The sequence below is a fragment of the Dendropsophus ebraccatus genome, chromosome 12 (genome assembly GCF_027789765.1).
Source record: "Dendropsophus ebraccatus isolate aDenEbr1 chromosome 12, aDenEbr1.pat, whole genome shotgun sequence".
Taxonomy (NCBI): domain Eukaryota; kingdom Metazoa; phylum Chordata; class Amphibia; order Anura; family Hylidae; genus Dendropsophus; species Dendropsophus ebraccatus.
The window spans coordinates 47,847,391-47,869,940 of NC_091465.1; the positions used below are offsets into that span (position 1 = coordinate 47,847,391).

At 39.2% G+C, this 22,550-nt stretch overlaps 1 protein-coding gene across 1 annotated transcript; it reads right to left on the reverse strand.

The window, feature by feature from the left end:
• Positions 1 to 969: 969 nt before the first annotated feature.
• Positions 970 to 19,430, reverse strand: CACNG8 (calcium voltage-gated channel auxiliary subunit gamma 8). Its single transcript, XM_069947604.1, has 4 exons — positions 18,978 to 19,430; positions 13,275 to 13,358; positions 3,317 to 3,457; positions 970 to 1,741 (listed from the first exon to the last, which is right to left on the reverse strand). Exons 1-4 carry the CDS (start codon positions 19,198 to 19,200, stop codon positions 1,161 to 1,163), a joined length of 1,029 nt encoding a protein of 342 aa, XP_069803705.1. The 5' UTR covers positions 19,201 to 19,430; the 3' UTR covers positions 970 to 1,160.
• Between the last annotated feature and the right edge of the window lie 3,120 nt (positions 19,431 to 22,550).

Here is a 22,550-nt window from a genome sequence, read left to right on the forward strand (position 1 = left end):
AGATAATATTTTTGGAAAATTTAGTTTTGTACATCCCAAAAAGCTCTGCCTATTTAAAGAATGAGAATGTTGTCTGTCCGGTCTGACATTAATAATGAAATAATAAAACAACCCACAGTAGTGTCCTTGGGTACCCATGTTTTAGCTGTGGGTGGTAACATGCCTCACGATCTTGTGGTTTACTGGACATGTTTTCATGTGCTTCATCTTGCACTTGCTTGAAAATCTGGGCAATCTGCATTAAATCACATGCAGTTTTGCTGCACAGTTCCTAGAGCTGTGACACACTACCACTTCACAGCCGCAACATGCGACATTAACAAGGTTAGCAAGGCTAAAACTGACGTCCTATACTTAGGATGACTCTCAGCACCCCCGCCAATCATCTGGTTGAAGGGGTTGTGACACTTGGGTGAGTGCTACAGCCTCTTCATTATTTACATCAGGTTTTACACTGGCTTCAAATTGCACCTGCTATACTTTCCAAAGTAGCTATGCTTGGTATTATAGCTATGTCCCATTCGCCTTGTTAAAGAGATGTGTCCAGGCACTGCCTAAAACGATCACGAGTGCTGAGTGAATAGTGTCAGAGCTTGTAGACACATACCCATCTAACAAGGGGAATGGTAACTTGCAGTAGTCAATTTATTTATATATATATCCTGGAAGAAAAACATTATAATGTGGGGGAAAAAAGGATATCCAAAGATTATATCATGGAGAATGCCAGTTTTTACTAAAAAAATAGCCATGAGAGCTGATGGGGCTACTAAATGTGGCTGATAGAGCTACTAAATGGGGAATTTGCCTTGGTTTAGAATATTTCTTAGTTTCCATCTTAACATTGCAGGTATTTTGTGATAGAAACTACAGCTTAGCAGCAATGACAAAAGATATGGGTTTCTGTTCAGCATCCTATGTACATTTTCTTTTAACAAGTAAATTTTATCAAAACAATATAATGCAGGGCTTAGAACATTTATCATTTGGTTCCAAAATTTCTTTCACTGATAGAGAGATTCCTAACACCTCTTTACCAGAAATTGGCAGCTACATGGCATAAAATGGCTCCTACCTCCATCCTAAAACTTACATCCTATCACACGGATTGCGCACTCACTCTCACACACTCACTTAGAAGACCTTAGCCTTGGGACCACCTACACAGGGGTGGTTTTCCTGTTTAGAGTGTTGGTATTTGAACCGTCCTTGCCCAGGGTGCCCGTGTTTGAGGCTGGTCCTGTGACGGTGACGGTGACCCCAGGTTCCTTGGGAAAGCAGTTGTGCAGCTGTAAAAAACTGTGATCTCCACGCTCTGTATTATACAGACTGCTTACATTAGCCTTGGAGGTATCTCTTGACAAGGTGTACATGGAGATATCAGTAGAAGGTATCCCTTTCACTCCAACTGGAGAAGTGTCCCTTGACTGAGAAGGTTCAGTGGATCGTGAACTTGATCTAGAGCGCCGGCGATATCGAAAACGATAGCTTGGTAAACGAAGAATGGCTGACGGGTTTTTGATCAGCTCAGTACGTGATTTACAATGTGCTTCTCTGTTCTTTTCAATGTAGATATTAACTGCAAGTACCCCAATCATTTCAGCAATGATAAACGAAAGTCCCCCAAAATAAAAGGACCAACCGTATGAATAATGACTCTTCTTCTCATCATCTCTCTTAGTGCCGGGGTCTCCGGCATTGGCAGAAATGTAAACAATGACACCAATTATGTTGCTTAAACCTGCCAATAGATGTGAAGGCAAGAAAGTTAGCACATCATGTATCTTAACATGAAATCTAATGCCTTTGATGGCATAATGGTGCAATTATTCAGCTCAGAACATCCTCTGCCCATTATAAAAGGTAATTATTCTTTATAAATCTCATTTTGTAGGGTTTTATAGGATTCATAGTAAAGTTTTGTTATATCAGTGATGAATGTAATGTACAAAAAAACATTTAAATGCTGAAAGGCAGAAGAAGATGTTCCGCAGTGTAGTATATCTACATCAAGTAAACCAATCTGGTAACGGGTATTGCACTAACCTAAGATATGGCTCAACAATGAGAAATGTAGCTCGATTGTAAAAGTGGCAGGCTTATAGTTGACCTCCCTGTGTAAGAGATAAGGACCTACATAGGCTGTTGGTGACCACCCTGCTTAAGGCTATGTTCACACTGCGTAAAACTACGGCCATAGTTCTTGCCGCAGAACTACGGCCGTAGTTTTGGGGGGTGGGACATAACCTTACTTTCAATGGGATCCCAGCCGGAGCGTACACACATCATATACGCTCCGGCCGGGATCTATGCGGCGCCGCAAATAACTGACAGGTCAGTTTTCTGCGGCCGGAATTCAGTGAATTCCAGCCGCAGAAAGACCTGTCAGTTCACACAGTGAAGCGGGCGGCTCCGGCCGCTTGCTTCACTGTGTGCTATGGCAAGCTCTGATGTGGGCGCACGCTGATGCGCCCGCATCAGAGATCTACGGCCGAAAGATCATCCGGCCGGTACTTAAGTAGATGATCCGGCCAGAGACCGGCCGTTCCGTGACCCGGCCGGGGTCTCGGAATGGCCGGTCTCATACGCAGTGTGAACATAGCCTCAGAGGTGGTGCAGCAGGTATATGAAAAACAGTGCTTGCAGCCAAACTTTGCAATGATTTATTTGATAAGGCACTTAAATCTTTGCAGTTGCAGAAGGGGTTCTCACCTAGAGGCATACACTTACATTACATAAAAGTACGGTCGTTGTTGCCATCGGCAACAACTGCCGTACTTTTTGCGGAGCGCAACCTAACCTTATCTGGTATGGGATCCCGGCCGGAGCGTATACATCGTATACGCTCCGGCCGGGATCCCATACAGGGCCACAAATAACTGACATGTCATTTTTCTGCGGCCGGAATTCAGTGAATTCCGCCCGCAGAAAGACCTGTCAGTTCACACAGTGAAGCGAGCGGCTCCGGCCGCTTGCTTCACTGTGTGCCATAGGAAGCTCTGATGCGGGCGCGCGCTGATGCGCCCAGATCAGAGCTCTGCGGCCGGACGGATCATCCAGCCGGTACTTAAGTACACAGAACGGCCATTCCGTGATCCGGCCGGGGTCACGGAACGGCCGGTCTGATACGTAGTGTGAACATAGCCTTAGTCCTTTTATATAATTTAATATTTTACTGCCATTTGGAATAAATGTGATCTTTATTTAGACCACAAATATTGTATATTTTTATACATTTTTTTTTTTTATCTTCAATAGCATAGTGGTGATAGACATTTTGTATGGAATATGATTTTCCTTGCACACATTTACTTACCTGCAGCAACAAATAGAATTCCAGCCCCCAAAATTATGTTGCGCTTAGATTTGTAAACACGACTGGCAGCAACACAAAGGCCCCCTAGTAATAGGAGCATGGCACTGAGGATAGGGAAGATGCTCGAGGCACGAACCACACCTGACATAAAAAAAAAAAGAATCAATACTGATATATGAGATTATGAGTAAACTTATGTTTAGTAGTGAGCAATAAACAGGGATTTGTTGTGTTCCTTGCATTTCTTTCTGCACACATAATTGGAATAAACTAAATGTGTCAACTGCTCGATCAATATACAGTAATCCCTCAAGTCATAATATTATTTTGTTCTGGGAAAATCATTGAAGCCTGAGACAATTACTGTGTACAAAACCACTAACTGAAATAATAACAATGCTTTTATTTGTATAGCAGCAACTGATTCCGCCACACTTAACATACTTTGTTAAATTTGGTCCCTGTCCCCATTTGGGCTCACAATCAAAATTCGCTTATCTGTATGTTTTTGGAGGAAACTCACACAAACACAGAGAGAACATGCAAACTCTTTACAGATTTTGCTCTAGATCTGCAAGATTGCGGTAATAACCACCAAACCACCATGCTATGGCTGTATCCATGTTTTCCAGGCAGTCCTCCTTACCAGTCCACCATCTTCAGGCAGCGGGATTGAAATGTCAATTTTTTGGGTTCATACAAACCTGCACATTTGGCAAGTTTGCTCACCTCTAGTAGGTATTCACCGTTCAGAAAGTGGCTGATGAACAGTTTATTATTATTATTATTATTATTATTATTATTATTTTAAAGGACAGTAATCCCTCTTTAGATACCATGAGGGAATTCTAGTTAATAGAGGGGGCACCAATACAGGACCAACATGTATAATCTAGAAGCAAAGAGGACTGCAGAGGAGATGGCATATCCATGTGTTACAGAAAAAAGGAATGTAATAATGTTTTGTTTCCCTTCTGGTGAAGCTGCTAAGAAATTGGAGACTTGCTCTGATGTTTAACATGCAATGTATATACGGACATATACACAACAATTGTTATCTAGCAAAACAAATAAATATATATATATATATATATATATATATATATATATATAAATATACTGGGTCAGGCACCATTTTCAAAAAATGATCTCAGTTTCTGCTGACCTCACCAATCAGAAAGAACAATAAACTGGTGCTTTGTCAATGATAGGGGTACCATAGAAATCAATTAATCAATTAGTCATTCACTCCATGGTCTTGTATGACCGTTTAGAGCACTGGGGCCCTATTAGGAGCACTGTTCCATCCCCATAGCGCCAATCACAGGGAGACCAGCCAGATCACTGATCTCAGGGAGACCAGCCAATAATAACACTGTCAGCTGCCGGTTAAAGCACTCAACACAGTGAAATCCTAGATTTTACTGTATTAAGGGCTTTAACCGGCAGCTGACAGTATTATCTTTGGCTGGTCTTCCTGAGATCAGTGATCTGTTTCCCGGATGGTCCTACTTGGCATTTCAACCACCTAGCCAGAATCCTGCTCCACACTGATGAGGGGCAACACACCGAAACAGTTGTCTGTGGATGGATACCTGGCCTTGGTTCTTCCCTTGTCAATATATTGATTTACAGGGCCACTTAATATGGTGGTTTTGGTGGTTTCCTTACAGGAGCCACCCCTGGCTGGGTTCTTCCCGAAGGGATATCTGGCTAGTCCTGTGTTTTGAGACTCTTAAATGAGGCTCCACTGGATTTTTTTTGCATATCAATGAAATGGGCCAGCCAGGGGCCAGATTGTTACTATGGAGCGAGACAGTGCTCTTACTCTTACTGGTGCTTCCTGTGCAATAGGGACATATAGGGACTTAGATCCATCTAACTTGCCGATAGTTCCCCTTTAGAAACATAGAAACATAGAAGATTGTCGGCAGAAAAAGACCACTGGGTCCATCTAGTCCGCCCTTTTAGTATTTTCTTCCTTATTATCTTAGGATAGATATATGTCTATCCCAGGCGTGTTTAAATTCTGTTATTGTAGATTTACCAACCACCTCTGCTGGAAGTTTGTTCCAGGTATCTACTACTCTTTCAGTAAAATAATATTTTCTTACATTGCTTCTGATCTTTCCCCCAACTAACCTCTCACTGTGTCCTCTTGTTCTTGAGCTCAGTTTTTTACTAAAAACACTCCCCTCTTGAACCTTATTTAGTCCCTTAACATACTTAAAGGTTTCAATCATGTCCCCCCTTTCCCGTCTTTCCTCCAGACTATACAGATTCAAATCCTTAAGTCTTTCCTGATATGGTTTATGCCTCACACCCTCCACCATTTTTGTAGCCCGTCTTTGGACCCGTTCTATTTTATCAATGTCCTTTTTTAGGTGAGGTCTCCAGAACTGGACACAGTATTCCAGATGTGGCCTCACCAGAGCTCTATACAGCGGGATCACAATCTCCCTCTTCCTACTGGTTATACCTCTAGCTATACACCCCAGCATACGATTTGCTTTCCCCACCGCCTGGTTGCACTGGTGACTCATTTTAAGGCTGTCAGAAATCATTACCCCTAAATCCTTCTCTTCTGAAGTCTTTTCCAACACAGTACTGCCGATGTGATACTCGGATAGAGGATTCCTCCTCCCCAAGTGCATTATTTTACATTTGGAAACGTTGAACTTCAATTTCCACTGTTTGGACCACGTATCTAGCAAAGCTAAATCATTTTCCATATAACTGACATTTTCCCTTTAAGGGTTTTTGTGAAATGTTACAACTAGTAAGAGAAAAAGCTAAATTATGACAGATAGCTCAAGATCAGAACTCTGTGCTCACATTTTTAATGGACCGAATATATTTTTTCTTATTACAGACACAATGGCATATTGCCGGACACCTCTGTGCACACATATTATTATTTTTTTAAAAGTGTTTATGTCTCATAAAAAAAGGAGAGTGATGGGAAAAAAAGTAAGGATATATTACTAAAAAATAAAAAGAGGACACAACCTTGCTGAGTGAATGCTTAGCCAACAAATAATTTAACAGAAATCTGTAATGTATTTTTTATTAATGTCATGTGTGTTATTTATTAATAGAGGCCGCATCCTCTTTAAATGTAGGCTAGGATGTTTGTGAATGGTTCAGCCTGGCATCACACCAATTAGTGGTCAGTCATGTGCAATACAGATTTTGATCATATATCTTCATACATAAATAGCATTCCATTTATTATTTAACAACCTGAATGTAGTGTTAATTGACATTGCCAAATCAGTGTGATGGACAAGGTCAAGAGATATTCAGGGCAGCCAGTTTTTCTGCTATACACACAGTATACGTGCAGCACTGAATTACTTATCTCCGGTGTGAAGCCACCATATTTTTCCTTACAGGCAACCAAAATGACAAAGACTACAGTTATGTCTGTCCTGAATCTGATGAAGGGGCGCTATTGCTCCGAAACAGGTTATTTAGACTTAATAAATCATCTTATAGTGTAAATATTGGCATCCTTATTATCCTTCGGTGGTGAATGCAATCTCCAGGTCATTTTTCTTTTTGCCAAATTTCTCTACCCGAAAGACTACAGTAAAGGTTTCTGCAATTTGCTTAAGAGCATCAGCTCTATTAGAGCAATAACGTACAAATAAGGTGCAAATAAGGCTGGGTTCACACTACGTTCTTGCAATCCATTTTCTTTCATCCATTCTTGCAAAAAATGGATGAAAAAATGGATGCAATTGTGTACATCCGTTTTGATCTGTTTTTCCATTGACTTCCATCATAAAAAAAAGGATAAAAACGCATTAGTTTTATTGTAACGTACACAAAAACGTACTTGACCTTATTTTTGTATACGTAAAAGAAAAAACGGATCCATACTATTGCATCCGTTTTTGCAAAATGGATTAAAAAAAAATGGATTCCAAAAACATAGTGTGAACCCAGCCTTAAGCTATGTTCACATATAGTATTTTGGCCAGTATTTCTATCAGTATTTTGGTCAATATTTATAGCCAAAATCAGGAGTGGAACCAACAGAGACTAAAATGCAAACATTTGCACAGTTTCTGTGTTTGAACATAGCCATGAGGTGGCCCAACAAACACACCTGTATACAGCTGTGTAAATTCCCTGTGCTGTGACATCATTGTGTGCATTATCTTTATCCCCATGTGTATTATCTCTGTGCTGTGACATCATTGTGTGCATTATCTTTATCACATGTGTATTACCTCTGTGCTGTGACATCATTGTGTGCATTATCTTTATCACATGAGTATTACCTCTGTGCTGTGACATCATAATGTGCATTATCTTTATCCCAATGTTTTTACCTCTGTGCTGTGACATCATTGTGTGCATTATCTTTATCACTATGGAGGATATTTATCAAACTAATTGCGCCTGTTTTTAGTCTAATATATCTAGTTTATCTAAATAAATCAAATAAGATGTGACTTCTTGAATTAGATTTTTTGTTGTTAATTAGATCAAAAGTGCGTCAGAATTCTTAACTGCGCAATTTTTTAAAAAAGTCGCATATATTGGCGTATCGCTACGTCTGCTCCGAACCAGGTGAATTTATTAGACTAATTAAAAGACCATTATTTTTAAGACACATTTACTATGCTATTAGACAATTTACATAAATTTGACTAAACACATTAGATTGGAAATTATGCCAAAACATCTTTGACAACATCGCATTTTTAGATTTGTTAGTAAATATCCCGTGCTGGGACTCTGATCCTAGACTTAGTACTTACAAATGTAGATTATGTCTTTGTAAATACTGTAACAATTTATTAATTATTAATATTAACATTAACTCTTGCGGCATTCAGGTAATATTCAGTTGGGCTCGTCACCCTGTCTTTATATATGTGATTGGGTCCTACAGGTTGAAGCTCCAGCTGTGGACTTTCCTATTAGTCTGCCGTGTTTCTCAGGAGAATATATAGTTATAGCATCAGCAATGGCTCCCTGTGCGCCCACCTCTCTCCTGCTCTATGTAATCAATAAGATGGCTTCCGAGCATGTGCAGTAGCTAGAAGCCATCCTTTGCTGTTCTTGGCACATAACAGCAGAGCCGAGTATACAGTAGCTGAGCACTTATCAGATCTGTCACAGTGTGTTGTCACGTATGCTAAACAGTAGCACGGGCTGTCTGCTGTCTGTGCTGTCAGCAGTATGAGCTAAAGCATCCTGCTCTGTCTCCTAGGCTCCATCTGCTGTAAGGGAGCCAGCAATGTAGGTGCTGTACTGCAAAGTGTTCATAAATCGGCAGTATGTGACAAAGTGTCCTGCACCGTCTCTTGGATTGTTATAAACTGCAAACCATGTCGCTCTGCGGTAACAGCTCCCAGTATTTCTTGTAAGGAGGGTGAACAGTGATACTGAAGAACTGTGCAAGTAGCTTAATAGACTGTCAGCCACCATAAATTTTAAATGTGAAACTGTGAATTATTATGTTTGTGCTAACCAGTTCTGCTTTTTATTGCAGGAGGCATTGCAGATAGCTATGAAATAGCTATGTATGTACTCTTTACAGTTTTTTTTACTATGTTATACATTGTACACTTTAATCTGTATAAATGCATTTTTGCCTTTGCTTCAGTTTATACACAGTTTGCAACATGGCAGTGGAGAACTTTACCCTCAGACCCTCAGAGTGCAAAAGAATTTCATTTAAAAAAATTCAATGTGATTGACTAAATCTAAATATTGATCACAAATCTTCTGACACGTAGACCTATATCTACTGAGATATTTCACAGCAATCTAGTATGGATTGCAATATTGAATAATCAAGACATATAAATATTCATTGCATGATTCCTTTATGACTGCAGAGCAAACCTTTATGCTGCAGACCAGTAGGCATCAATTACAGCACATAAAACTACCCCTATACCTGTATAAACATATCCCTATTATTTCTGGGCCATTCTACTTATCTCTATTAGAGATGAGCTAACCGAACTTCCTGAACCAAGATCAGTGGTGGATGCACATAGAACATAGTACATTACAATACAGTAAAAGTGCGGTTGCAAGGGGTTATTCATAATCCTTTGCAGCCGGGCAATGGGCTGCGATGTCACACTTACTCCTTCACTCTCTCTCTCTCTATATATATATATATATATATATACATATGTGTATATATATATATATATATATATATATATATATATATATATATATATATTGGAGCAAGTCAGCTCCTGTACAGTGAACCGAACACTTACACTTTAGAGAGAAAGGTAGAGACAGGGTTAGAGAGGGAGGCTTAAAGAGTGTTATAGAGTGTTATAGGTTGACCCAGTGAGTCAACTGTTAAGTTACAGGTGGCCTGATGTTAAACATGTCTGTTAGCAGTGTCGTTGTCAATGACAGGTATTCTGCTGCCAGACACAATGGCCAGAATCTAAGTTATCTGCAATACATCCGTAAAGTACTCAGCCTTTGAGCCCATAAATTTTTCCCTTTTGTTCATTATGATGTAATAGGAAATGTTGTGATTTTCCTAATTATATTTTAGAAAGGATTTATATATTAGACTATGAATAATTAATGAGGTTTTCCCTGAAGAAGATCCTTTTTAAAAGCAAAAACTTTGTGGCATGAGTTTTAGTCATCTCTGGTAATAGAAAAAGCGCTGTTTTTTTAAAGGGAACCAATTACTGGATATTAAATATACTAAATATACCATACTAATAATGGTACTTGCAATGACCAGTAGGTATTCTAATACTCTTCTCTAGTATAACTTCTTCATCTAATTTAATAAGGTTACATGCAGGAATTTAGTCTTTTCTACCGGGATGCAGGGTATGCTAATCCACAATTTCTAGGAATCCGGGGGGAGATTGGACTGTAACTAGTATCTGCTCTCTGCTTGTTACTGTGCTCTGCTAGGTGATTGACAGGAAAAGAGGCTTCTATGTCATGTAGATGTAGAAGCCTCTTTCCCCCTGAGGAGCAAAGTTACAGGCAGAGAGCTGTCATTAGTAATGGCCCAGTCTCCGACCAAATGCCTAGATAGCGAGAAATTGCATAGCCTGCATGCCGGAATAAATGGCCAATTTCCTGCATGTTACATTACCAAATCAGACGAAAAGGATATGGTAGGGAAGAGTAATAGCACATTTTTGGGCACTACAAGTACCTTCATCAGTGAAATCCCAGTGACCGGTTTCTTTTAAGAACACAATATTTCCCTATATTTTATGTTTTATTTATGTTAGACAAATGTACAAACTGTAGTAACAGCGAGTTGAAAGCTCACACCTCTTTTTGTCTTAAGACTGAATGCTAAGACAAACAATAGGGAGTAAGTTTTGCCAATTTTCATAATTGCAAACTTTTACAATTTGTGAAGTGTACAGTAAAACATCAGAGGATTTTATTATCTCATCCCGGCATACATTATAGCAGTAATAATTAATTTTCCCTTCAATCAGCAGATTCCGAGATAAGCTGCCACATTCCAGGCAGTCCTCTGAACAGTGTGCATTCAGCGATGCCGAAGTATAGTTAAATCTGATGACTATGAAAAACGATAAAACTTTGTGAAGTTATCTTCACGAGAAGTTATAATTAGAGGCCGGAAATCATTTATCATTGCCTAAAAGAAGAAATCTATGATTCTGAGATATGCAGTATAATATAGTACACGGTAAAGTGACCAAATTGATGGAGAAGTACTGTATGTAAACTTAATTTCCCCCTTACTCCCTCGCTCTTTCTAAAAAGACTGCAGATGTATAACAAAATGATCATTGGCGTTACACTGTTATTGACATGTATATACTGTATATGGTTTATATGACTTGTATATATTTTATTGTAATGTGTGGCACTGTGTCCTACCCTGTTTATTCACCAATGTACATGACACCACTACCATACCATATCAAAGTAGCTGGGCCTCAGGAATGACAACTTTACTCGTTGCCCGATGAGTGTAGGCCTTAGAATAGCCTGATACTGATGCAGATTTTAGCATTGTGATGCTGTAGGGTAACGCCACATTGATAGTAGGATGCAGAGATGAGTCAAAATGGAAAATGTTTGGCGCTATGTATGTAGTGGAACTGCATCAAGGTTGTGGAGAATCTGTTTGTTGGCATGTGAGAGAAAAAGAGTAGAGGATATTCCTGGTGTAGAAGCTGTAACAAATGACAGTATGCCACTGTGTAAGCTGTATTATGGGTCTTCTAATAATGACGCAAAAACTTATTGGTACAAACATGCCAGAAGAGTGCAACACACAAAGCTGGAGTGTTGTCACAGAGAACATGCATTTGATTGGTAAACTCCTATGTTTGTAAATAAAAACATATACATTGGTCCCACAAGTTGCAAAAATAATTGGTTCCAGGGCAACCATTGTATGTTGAAAATATTGTATCCTTAGAGTAAAACTCTACGGAAAGCTGGTAATTGGTTCTGAAGCCCCAAAATATCATCTTGAAATAGAAAAAAAAAGCAGATACTGTAACTCATATGCATACTGTATACATATAACTGTCAGAAAAAGCTAATGGAAACTATACATTACTTTATATTATAAATTACTTTCTATGTTGAGAACAGAAGTGTATTCAGGGTCCTGTGCAGTTTATACAGGGTTCCAGAAAAATTAAATGAAGCCGCCCTCACCTGGAGCCCAAAAGAGCAGCTCATCGGTTATGGTCAACCCATACGGTGGGGGAGCTCAAAAATGGCCACAACCCCACTGTATGGGACGACCACTATAAAAGTAAAAAAAACAAAACTGTTAACTCACCTGGGGCCCGTTCCCGGCATCCGCACGTCTCCTGGCCCGTTCTCAGGGCAGGCAGTGTGAAACATGCACAAAATGTGCGTTGGGAAGGAGAGGAATCCATTCTACCACCAGGTACTGTATATGGCATCGTAATACACTTTGTTATCAAGTTGGGAAGTTGGACACCGGTCCTGCCTTAGTATGCGTCTTGGGATCTGCTAGGGCTGAGGTTGTGAGCCACTGCTTTATAGTGCTACTACAGATATTGTATTTGCACTAGGCACATTGCACTTTATTATAGTCCTGTGGCTGATATACTACCTCTGCATTCTTCCCACCACTGCTTTATGTATTTTAGTACCTGGGGTCTTTGATTTGTCATGCATCCTATGATTTTCTGCAGTATCATGTTATAGTTTTTAATAATATGGAATTTTTTTGATCTTTCTGTATAAATATGTGTTTAATTAAGTGAATTGATTTTTTATAGTATATCGTTTCTGTGCTGACCTTAAAGGTAAAGTGGAACATCAGTTTACAGTACATACTGCACAGTCAAGCAGAAAGCGTTTTTGGAGGAGAACCATTATTATCCTCAACTGTTCTCCTGCTGTCAATCTCATTTGCAGTATATGCTCTAAACTGATGTGCTGTACCAATAAATCCCACTTTAACATTTTGGTGAGAGGTAACTTTATCTATTTTAGAGGTACGTTTATCTCTCTGGATTCAATAGTTGAAGAAAAAAAAACTTCAATGGTATGTAACAAATTTCTGACCTTAAAAATTTGAGCAAAAATTGTAAACTACATAGTGTACAACTGGGGCTAAGAAAGCTTTAAACTCTTTAGCAGTTGTTCTGCAGTTAACCTGACATGTGTGGTATAAAGTTAATACAATCTTGAAGATGACCCAACAAGGATACTTGGGGAGGATTTCACAAGGTTTGTAGTTTCACGACGCATTTTGCATTAACAAATTTGCTCCTTTGTTAACACAAACTTCCAAAATAACTATATGGTAAAATGTTTTAGTAAAAAGAAAATGGCGGAAATGATACAATATTTCTGTATATAGCAATGACAGGAGCCTTACCTTAATAATGAGTTCTTTATAAAAGTGCATTTAGCATAATTGACCGTTTAATTAGCCACAAGAAGAGTTATGAAAAGTACTTACGTAGAAGATATTCAGCACTGTCGTGATCATAATCTGTGTCTTCTGGGAAGTGATTTATTTTTACACAGATCCCTCTTTTTTGGCCTAAGTATGAGTTAGAAAATGTTATTACACTTTTTATTTGTAAATACAATATAAACAATATACTCAATTGGTTTTTATGGTATTCTGAATGTAAAATAACAGCTTTTGCCAGAAGTGTCTCAAGTCCCCAATCCTTCATATTTTTGCATGCAAAGATGAGGGAAACCCCATCTCCACTGACCCCAGGGGACAGCATTTTGCCAAATAAGTCCCTCCCAGCACTTTTTACAGTAGGATATCATTTTGCTGCAGGATAAAAATAAACGCTTTTGGTTTTAGTTTTTATTTGATGATTTTTCATTATTATTTTTGCCTTGTGTAGTATGTTAAATGATATTGAAAATTAATTATTAAATTATTATATAAAACAGCCCCCTAAACAGCCAGTACTGTTTTGTCGTCTTTATCAAGGCATATTCGGTCCCGGGGTCTGCCTGTTTCCTGGGGCCGGTATTCGGGCAGCATAGTGCAGCAAGGACTGCAGCATCTCTCTCCCCACCTTCTTTGGCACATCCCTGAGCTGAATCGTCAGCACACCAAAGATAAAGATGCAGCCAAGAGGCTTCCTAAAAAAGAACAAAGGTCTAGGGCACAGATGCTGTGGGCCCCGCCTCATGGCCAGTGTGCTGCCCTGCCAGAATAAAAGTTGTGTTTAGCCTAAAGAGGGGCCCTATGAGACAGGCATACCCTGGTATCAGACATGCCTATATATCTGTCTAGTGTGCTTTCGTAAATACAGACAGGAGGGTATGGGGGTGAGGACTGCAGTAGTGACTCAGTAAACTGATGGAGGTCATGTTGTCACCTCTTTGCTTCAGTCTTTGTGTGATACCCGAGCCGAGAGAGAGTAGGAACAGCAGAACACAGGCCGCACACAAAGTCATAGCACACGGCTCAGCACATGGAAAGGTCTGTCAACTAATGAGTTGTCCAGGACTTGAAGAAAAAGGACTCTGCTTTTGTTAAAAAAAAACTGTGTGATGCTTCTGGTTCTGTTCTTTTTATAGTATAATGTGATGTGTTTTAAATAGACAATGTCACTAGAAAAACTTTTGATATGTCATAGCATCGAGGTCTGGGACCATGGCTGATCAGGAGAATGAGCCATGAGAAGTCAGCACTCAGCACATTCTCTCTGTATCAAGTGATTGAGACACATTATGTTAGTCTATGGAGCCATCTTGCTCACAGTTACACGAAATGGGGAAAGAAGTGTGGGGTAGCGTGTGTCTCTTTTTGCTCATTCTCCTGACCGCTAAGGAATTTTGAGGACACATATTTTTTATTAACTTGTTGTATATCTTAATATCTTTGTCCCCATAGAAAACAATGAGGTTGTGTGCGTATTACAGTAATGCCAAGTGACAGGTTAATAAATGTTAAGGTCCTATGCTTGAGATGATAACACTTGATCAGGTTGCACTGTAGTTAACAAAACTTCAATGAAATACTTCCATGATCATGATCATTATTTGCGGCTGTAATTATCTAAAGACAGCCATCTTTCAGCGTCAAAATGACGGCCGTCAAAAATGACATTGTGTAAACACAGCCTCTAACACAGAATCTGCGCTATTACTTGCATGTCACATTCTAGTATACTATCGCCTATGTAGTATAACAAGCAATACAACTTCATCATCACCGGAGTGATACTATACTACAGAATTCTGATGACTTAGTGTTACTATTGTTCCATTTGTAGAAATAGAGTTGTGAAAACCGAGTCATTACACTAACAACTCATGACCTGTCATCCACAGCTGTGATTTAAAAAGCAAACACAGGAAAGATTGAAACACTTTGACGTTTGGATCAAATCTTGAGTCTGTCAAGAAATCTATATGTAGTGTACTCTGTGATGTACTGTAAGGAAGGCTAATATGACATCATTATAGGCTATTACAACCTACAGCCAGCAAAATAAAGATCATTTTAACTTTCAGCAAATAGACTTTTATGTTTTCTTCTTATCACATTTATTTGATTTAAGGGTTGGATATAGATGAAATATCCAGTTGTCAATGGTGAAGAGAGAGAGAGTGTCGGACAATGTACAAATCCAAAGAAATATTTGGTCCTAGTTGATGACAGGGACAATTATGTTAACAATTCTTCATCTGACAGATATCTTGGAGAACTTCAGAGACCAATGTTAGTGGGGAGAATTTTGAAAATACTGTATAGCTTCCTAATGGAAATTTGAAGTGTTTGCATCTGCCATGTTGTATGTACAGCTCATTTTCAGCTGAATAATTTCATTTATAAAATAGAAACAATTTGGGGGGAGATTTATCAAACATGGTGTAAAGTAAAACTGGCTCAGATGCCCCTAGCAACCAATCAGATTCCACCTTTTATTTTTCAAAGAGTCTGTGAGGAATGAAAGGTGGAATCTGATTGGTTGCTAGCGGCAACTGAGCCAGTTTCACTTTACACCATGTTTGATAAATCTCCCCCTATGTATTGTTTAAAAATGAGTATATCCCAATATTTTATTTCCAGTAGAGATCTGCTGACTTAAAAATAATAATATATATTTTGTGATATAATTAGTGTTGAGAGAGCATGCTCAGTCAAGCATAATACTCGGTCATCCTTAATGATCGATCAAGCACTTTGTGGTGCTAAGGTTACTCAGAGTGCTATTTAAATATTCACACTACTGTATTGACACAGTAGTGTCAGTACAGTAGGGTGAATATTTAAACAGTTTCATCATAATGCTGGGAGCTCCAAAACTGTTTACAATGACAATCCTGCTGCGAGTATGGAATCTAACTGAAGTGACAGTGAAGGTATCCGCAGTGGATTTCGTATGAAATCACAGTGTGAAATCCGCTTCTGATAACGACATGTGTGCACCCCACCTTAAAGGCCCTATTCCACGGAACGATTCGGTTGATATTAGCCGTTACGGCCGATAATCGTCCTGAGGAATTGACAACAACGATCAGCCGACATCAATCATCTCGGCTGATCGTTGCAGTCGTTTGTTTTTCAACATGTTGAAAAACAAACGACTGATACCTCAACGATCTGCTGCCGTCGCTCTGTGAAATAGCATTTTGCTAACAATTAAAAAAATGTATAACTAGGTATTCGAGCAAGATTTCTTAACACAAGCACCCCAGTGTTCCCATCCTGTCACTGTATTAGGTAGAAAGCCCTACTATTTCTTTTACACATCCCCTCAAGGAGCGAAATATATAAAAATTAGATTTAAAAAATGCAATACGCTACTACAGGAGACATTAGAACTTAGACATTGGCGGTATCCAATCGAATTCTAATGTGTTTTGCAGTCAGGCAGTGAATTGCATTTTTTTTTTCATTCTAATTTTTGTCTACTTTATCCATGTGAAGGGATGTGTAAAAAAAATATGCAAAAATTAGAATGAAAAAAAAAATGCAATATGTTGTGTCAATTGATGACACTGCTGGAGTTCTAATGTGTCTTGCAGTATTTTTTTGCTTAAAATTTTCTATATTTGTTTTACACATCCCTTTAAGGGTATATTCACACGAACGGTCTTGCAGCGAGATTCTCGCTGCGAGACCGGCAGGTCCTGGCAGTTCCCACAAACTATATACTCGCTGCAGTCTGAACGACCGCAGCGAGTATGTAATTCTGTCGCCCTTAACCCCTTCTGCTCCCGGCCGGCTCCCCCGCTGTAAGCATACATTACCTGTGTTCGCTGCACGGGTCCGGCATCCTGCTCTTCCACCCCGCCAATCAGTGTGTTGCCCAGCCGCAGCCACTGATTGGCCGGACGGGAGAGCAGGACGCCGGGCCAGTGCAGCGAGGACAGGTAATGTATGCTTACAGCGGGGGAGCCGGCCGGGAGCAGAAGGGGTTAAGGGCGGCAGAATTACATTCTGAATGACTGCAGCGAGTATATAGTTTGTGGGAACTGCCAGGACCTGCCAGTCTCGCAGCGAGAATCTCACTGCAAGACCGTTCGTGTGAATATACCCTAAGAGAAGAAATATACAAAAATTAGAACCAGAAAATGCAATACCTAACTGCAAGACACATTAAGGGAGAACCAGGCACCCTCCGCTCTGCCAGGCTGTGGGCACCTGGCTAAATGTTTAAGCATTTTAGTGCTTGATCAACATAAGTTATAATTTCATATTAAAAGCCGCTTTAAGTGACCGTTCAAAATATTTAAGTAAACTTAAAAAATATACAAAACTGTAGTGTATTTAAATATGTTACAGCTTTGTATATTTTCCAATTTACTTTAATTGCATATCTTCAATAATCACTTCAAGTAGCTTTTAATATATAATTATAACACAAAATATTTAATACTATTTTTAAGTTAGCAGAATAAAATAGCGGGATAAATACATTTTATAATTGTTTCTAATTAATTTATTTAATTATTCATATTAACAGCAGTTAGTAATTCTGTTTCATTACTTTGCCACTGATAGGGCATGACTTCAGTCACTTTAAGAGTGTGTTCACATAAAGATTGTTTTTTTCCGGACGTGTTTTTTGATGGCCGTCAGTTTAAGGGGAAAATATGAGTGCATTTTGATAAGTACGGCTGTAAATAAAGCATTAAAGCATAATCATTATTTACAGCCGTAATTATCTAAATACGGATTATTTTTATCTAAAAAAAACATTATGTGAACATAGCCTTAATGGTATGCCAGAATAATGCAAGTTTACAAAAGGCCTAAAGGCCTTACACGAAAAAAATAATAAAAAATCAAGAAATCAGTAGTAGAATGTTATTTACTAGAGATGAGTGAAGCAGGCGGAAATTTGTTTTGGGAAGTTCAAAATTTTGGGTGTGATTTATAAAAATTTGTGAATTGAATACAAAAAATCTAATTAAATCAGGCAAACTATAGTAGCAATTTTTTTCAACAGATGTTGTTATAGTGTCAAAAATTGGAAAATGACAAATGTCAATCAGCCAGTCAATAGTTCAATTTCCGCCATGGACAGCTGCGGACCTTGGTGGATCAGCGGTGTAATATCACTTTTTCTCCCAGGACAGCAGTGGAAATCGGTAAATGAGCTGTAAATCTGTTTACAGCGCCCAGTGAGTTACTAAGATGGATGCTGTCTTCACTGATCCTAATGAATTGGTATAACAAACTATGGGGGGGGGGGATGATTTATCAAAGGGTGTAAAATTTAGACTGGTGTAAACTGCCCACAGCAACCAACTACAGCCCCTCTTTTATTTTACCAGAGCTGAAAGCTGAGCTGTGATTGGTTGCTGTGGGTAGTTTGCACCAGTCTAAATTTTACACCCTTTGATAAATCTGGGCCTATGAGTTTACAGCGTCCAATAAGTTATCAAGGCAAATGCTAGAGGGGGAGGGGGAGGTGCTGACATCACAGAGGGGCTTGCAGGTGGACGGCTGTGGACGGCTGCAAGGGATTATGGATAATCCTCTGTTGTGGATTTGTTAACAAATCATTGTGAATTCGCTTCACAGAACAAAGCAAATTGACAGCACGATTCGCTTCGCTCATCTCTAGTTATCAGTAAACATTAGGAAAAAGAAAATAACATCCAATAATCAGTTAGCAAATATGTAAAAGTCCCCAAACAGCAGAACACATACATAAAAATGGAAAAATACTACCTTCCAAACAGCAAATTCTCCAGAGGCCAGAATGCGTTAACCCTCCAGGGTCTTTCTTATCTTTCTGGGGAGTTTCCTCACTTGATATATTAGTGGTATTGCAAATGAAGGCCCTGGCATACAGCCAGTAATCTGTTCCTATTGCGATTGTCATGAGCCCAAATGCAGCAAAAGCTCCTACTGTGGTCAGAAGAATCTGAACCCCTTTCTCACACCACACCATTCTGCCTTCATTCCACCTCTTCCACGACTCCAGGGTGACAGGTTGGGTATTTCCAATTGACACAAGAATTCGTTTTGAGCAGAAGAAGCTCAGTGTCTTCTTCTTTGGTAAAATGTGTGCTCTTTGGTTGGTACTACCTTCTTCTGCCCTTCTTCTACCACAGGCCTTCAATGTCAGCAGAAGCTCAAATGCTTTTGCCAAAGGACAAGAGAAGCCACTGAATTGCTCAGGACTATTTTCTCAAAAAGCCTCAAGTTTTGTTCCATTGACTATCTAGGCTCAGATCCATAGGTTTCAATGTCAAATTTTAAGGGATTCCTCTTGCATCACTAGGAACTGTATAAGACATAGAGAAACATATTATCATTTTACTTATTTTTCATTAAACTATACAAAAAAAAAAAATACACAGCTTCCTTGGGTACTGTTTTAACAATTCACTGGCTTTGTTACACCTGTGAAAAAAAGCAGAACTCAGTTTTGTTTTGTTTTTTTCACTGTGGCCTGTGACTTGCTGCCATGCATTATAGATGAGATTTGGCTGTAAAAATAATAGTCAAACTACAGTCAATGCTGGTAAAGTCGTATGTCACTGACATGATTAATCCATCCAAGTTACAAGGGTTATCCAGCACTAGAAAAACATGGCCACTTTCTTCCAGAGACAGCCCCACTCTTGTCTCCAGCTTGGGCAGGGCTTTGCTGCTTGGTTCCATTGAAGTGAATGGAGCTTAATTGTAAACCACATCTGAACTGGAGACAAGAGTCTTGTTGTCTCTGACAGAAATTAGCAATGATTTTGTAGCACTGGATAACCCCTTTAATTTCAGACAATTGTGTCTTGTAAAAATGTTAGCAAATATTAGATGTAATGTTGTACAACCAAAGTTGCAATGTAGTTCTAGTCTTAAAGGGAACCTCTCACCAAGACATGCTACCTAATCTATCAATGCTCCGCCAGTGTTCTCATGCCTTCTCTCTCAGTCACCTGCTGAGTAAATAGCTTAGCGAGCTGTCACTGCACAGACAGCTTCAGCAGCAGCTGTAGTCAGCAGGGAATGCAGACACAAGGCAGGAGGACACTGGGGGAGCATGGAAAGTTAAGCATAACATGTTTAATCACTTGATTCAGCATTTAGAAAAAAAAATGGCACTCAACGACTTGCTTTTATTAAAACTTCTATTTCATGCAATTAAAATTGGGACATGGACACTGGCAAGTACAGGCTACAGCTGTCTCACATGCATGTGCAGCACGCTTCCTCTGGCTCTGGCGAGGAATATGCTGAATCAAGTGATGAACTGTATCTACTGAGCAACACTCTATGCTTTTGGAGTAGTGGAATTACAGGAATAAGAGTCCTGATAGTGCCAAAACTATTCTGTTATTTTATGTACAGATAACTCTTCAAAGCAAGGGTTGCATGGACATCACTAATGATGTCCATTCAGCCCCGCCCACACAATTATCGAGCCGTATATTACACTCTGTAAGCGACTGTCAATCTAGCAGATCGGCGATTGCTTATAAGTCCCTTAGGGCCCATTTACACAGAGCGATAATCTGCTAAATCAGGCCTCTTCGGCAGATTATTGCTCTGTGTAATAAAGACAATGATCAGCTCATGACAACGATCATTGGCTGATCGTGTCTTTAGGTCCTGACCTAAAATCATTGGCTGCCAAGCACACATCGCTACATGTAATAGCGACATGCGGCTCATGAATCTTTAAAGAAAATAATAAACATATACATACCTCTCCCCACTCCCTGATGTCTGGTTAGCTTCGGCTTGCTCCCCGCAGTGTCTGAAGTGACAGGCCGCTCACCAATTCCCTGAGACTGTGCCAAAGTGCAAGCCGAAGCTAGCAGGACATCAGGGAGAGATATGTATAATTTATTATTTTACAAGGACTGCACGGACATCGCTAACAATGTCAGTGCACCCCTTGCTGCTCGGACTCTGCTGTATATGGGCTCAGTAAGTGAGCGCCGTTCCAGCAGATCAGTGCTCGCCTACATCAAGTAATTAGACCATGTAATACGGCCTTTAGAATGATGTAATAAATAAGGCTGGAGAACAGGGATGTAGTAGTCATGTGCCTGTAGGGGCAAGGGGCTGCTGTAGAGGCTTTTAAAAAGATAACAGCCATATTTAACATTAGTTAAGGCTTAGAGTCAAGTGTCTAGCCTTCTGATATGTAAATGCACTGATGCCAAATAATTTTTTGTGTTTCAGCACTACACATGCAGCCTTTCCTTAGAAAATATAGTTAAAAAAAAATCACGCTTCATCTCAAATATCCAGTTCTGGCATTCTAGTACAAAATATTTTCATCTATTTTCTTTTTTATCAGTAACTGCTTCTTCACAGCTACATATCCTTTCAGACCTTTAGCCTTGGGTTCTCTTTTTTTAGTGAATAGACAGACACATCTGTGATCCCCCCCCCCGCCCCTTCCGATCTAGAGCAATAGTGGAGATTTTTTTTCTACCATCTATTTTACAGATAAAAGCTACTGTATGGTAAGCTACCAAGCTATAAGGTCTTACACAAGTATAAGAAGCCCCTTTTCTCTGTGTTTTTAAATGTTATATTTTTTATTTTCATTTTTTACTTCCTTTTATTATGAGACTGGATTTTTGTACCCCTTCAGAATTTTTTTTTTTTTTTATTCAAATCTCTTAGGAAATTTAAAAGTTATTTAAAAAGATCTAAAATATGTTCAGATGGATATAATGTAAGTGACACCTACATTAGTCAGAAAACCTTTGATTTGGTAGACAGTACAGTATTTTAGGAGGAGAATGGTAAATTACAGTAAACTGGCAGTAGGGTGCAAAAGAAGAGCAACAAGGATGAATAAAAGGTGGAATGTTAGTATATACAGTATATGTATGTTACAATCAAAATTATTTAACCCCTATTGCAAATTATCTTGTGGCCTCCTTTTGTGCCCAATTTACCATTATTTACACCTGAAAACAGGGGTAAATTATGGAGGAAATCTATGCCAGTTCAGAGTTGGCATAGATTCCTGAGGCTGATGTGTGCCTCTCAATAAATCTAGTGTGGAACACAGGCATGGAGATTTAGTTAAGACCTGTGTTAAGATACTCTGTTCTTGATAAATACCCACCAAAATGCACTTTTAATGACTACTGTAGTCTCATAATGATTCAATTTCCTCAGAAAAAGTGTCTTTAGTACAAAGTAGAGCAATGTGTGTGTTGTTATGACCTGCTGAAAATGGGATACTTAAGGGAAACCAATCACATTAAAAATCGCTATTAAGCCAACTGACCTTGCTAAAAGAGCCCCTAACACACTTCCTATACACGGTTCTAG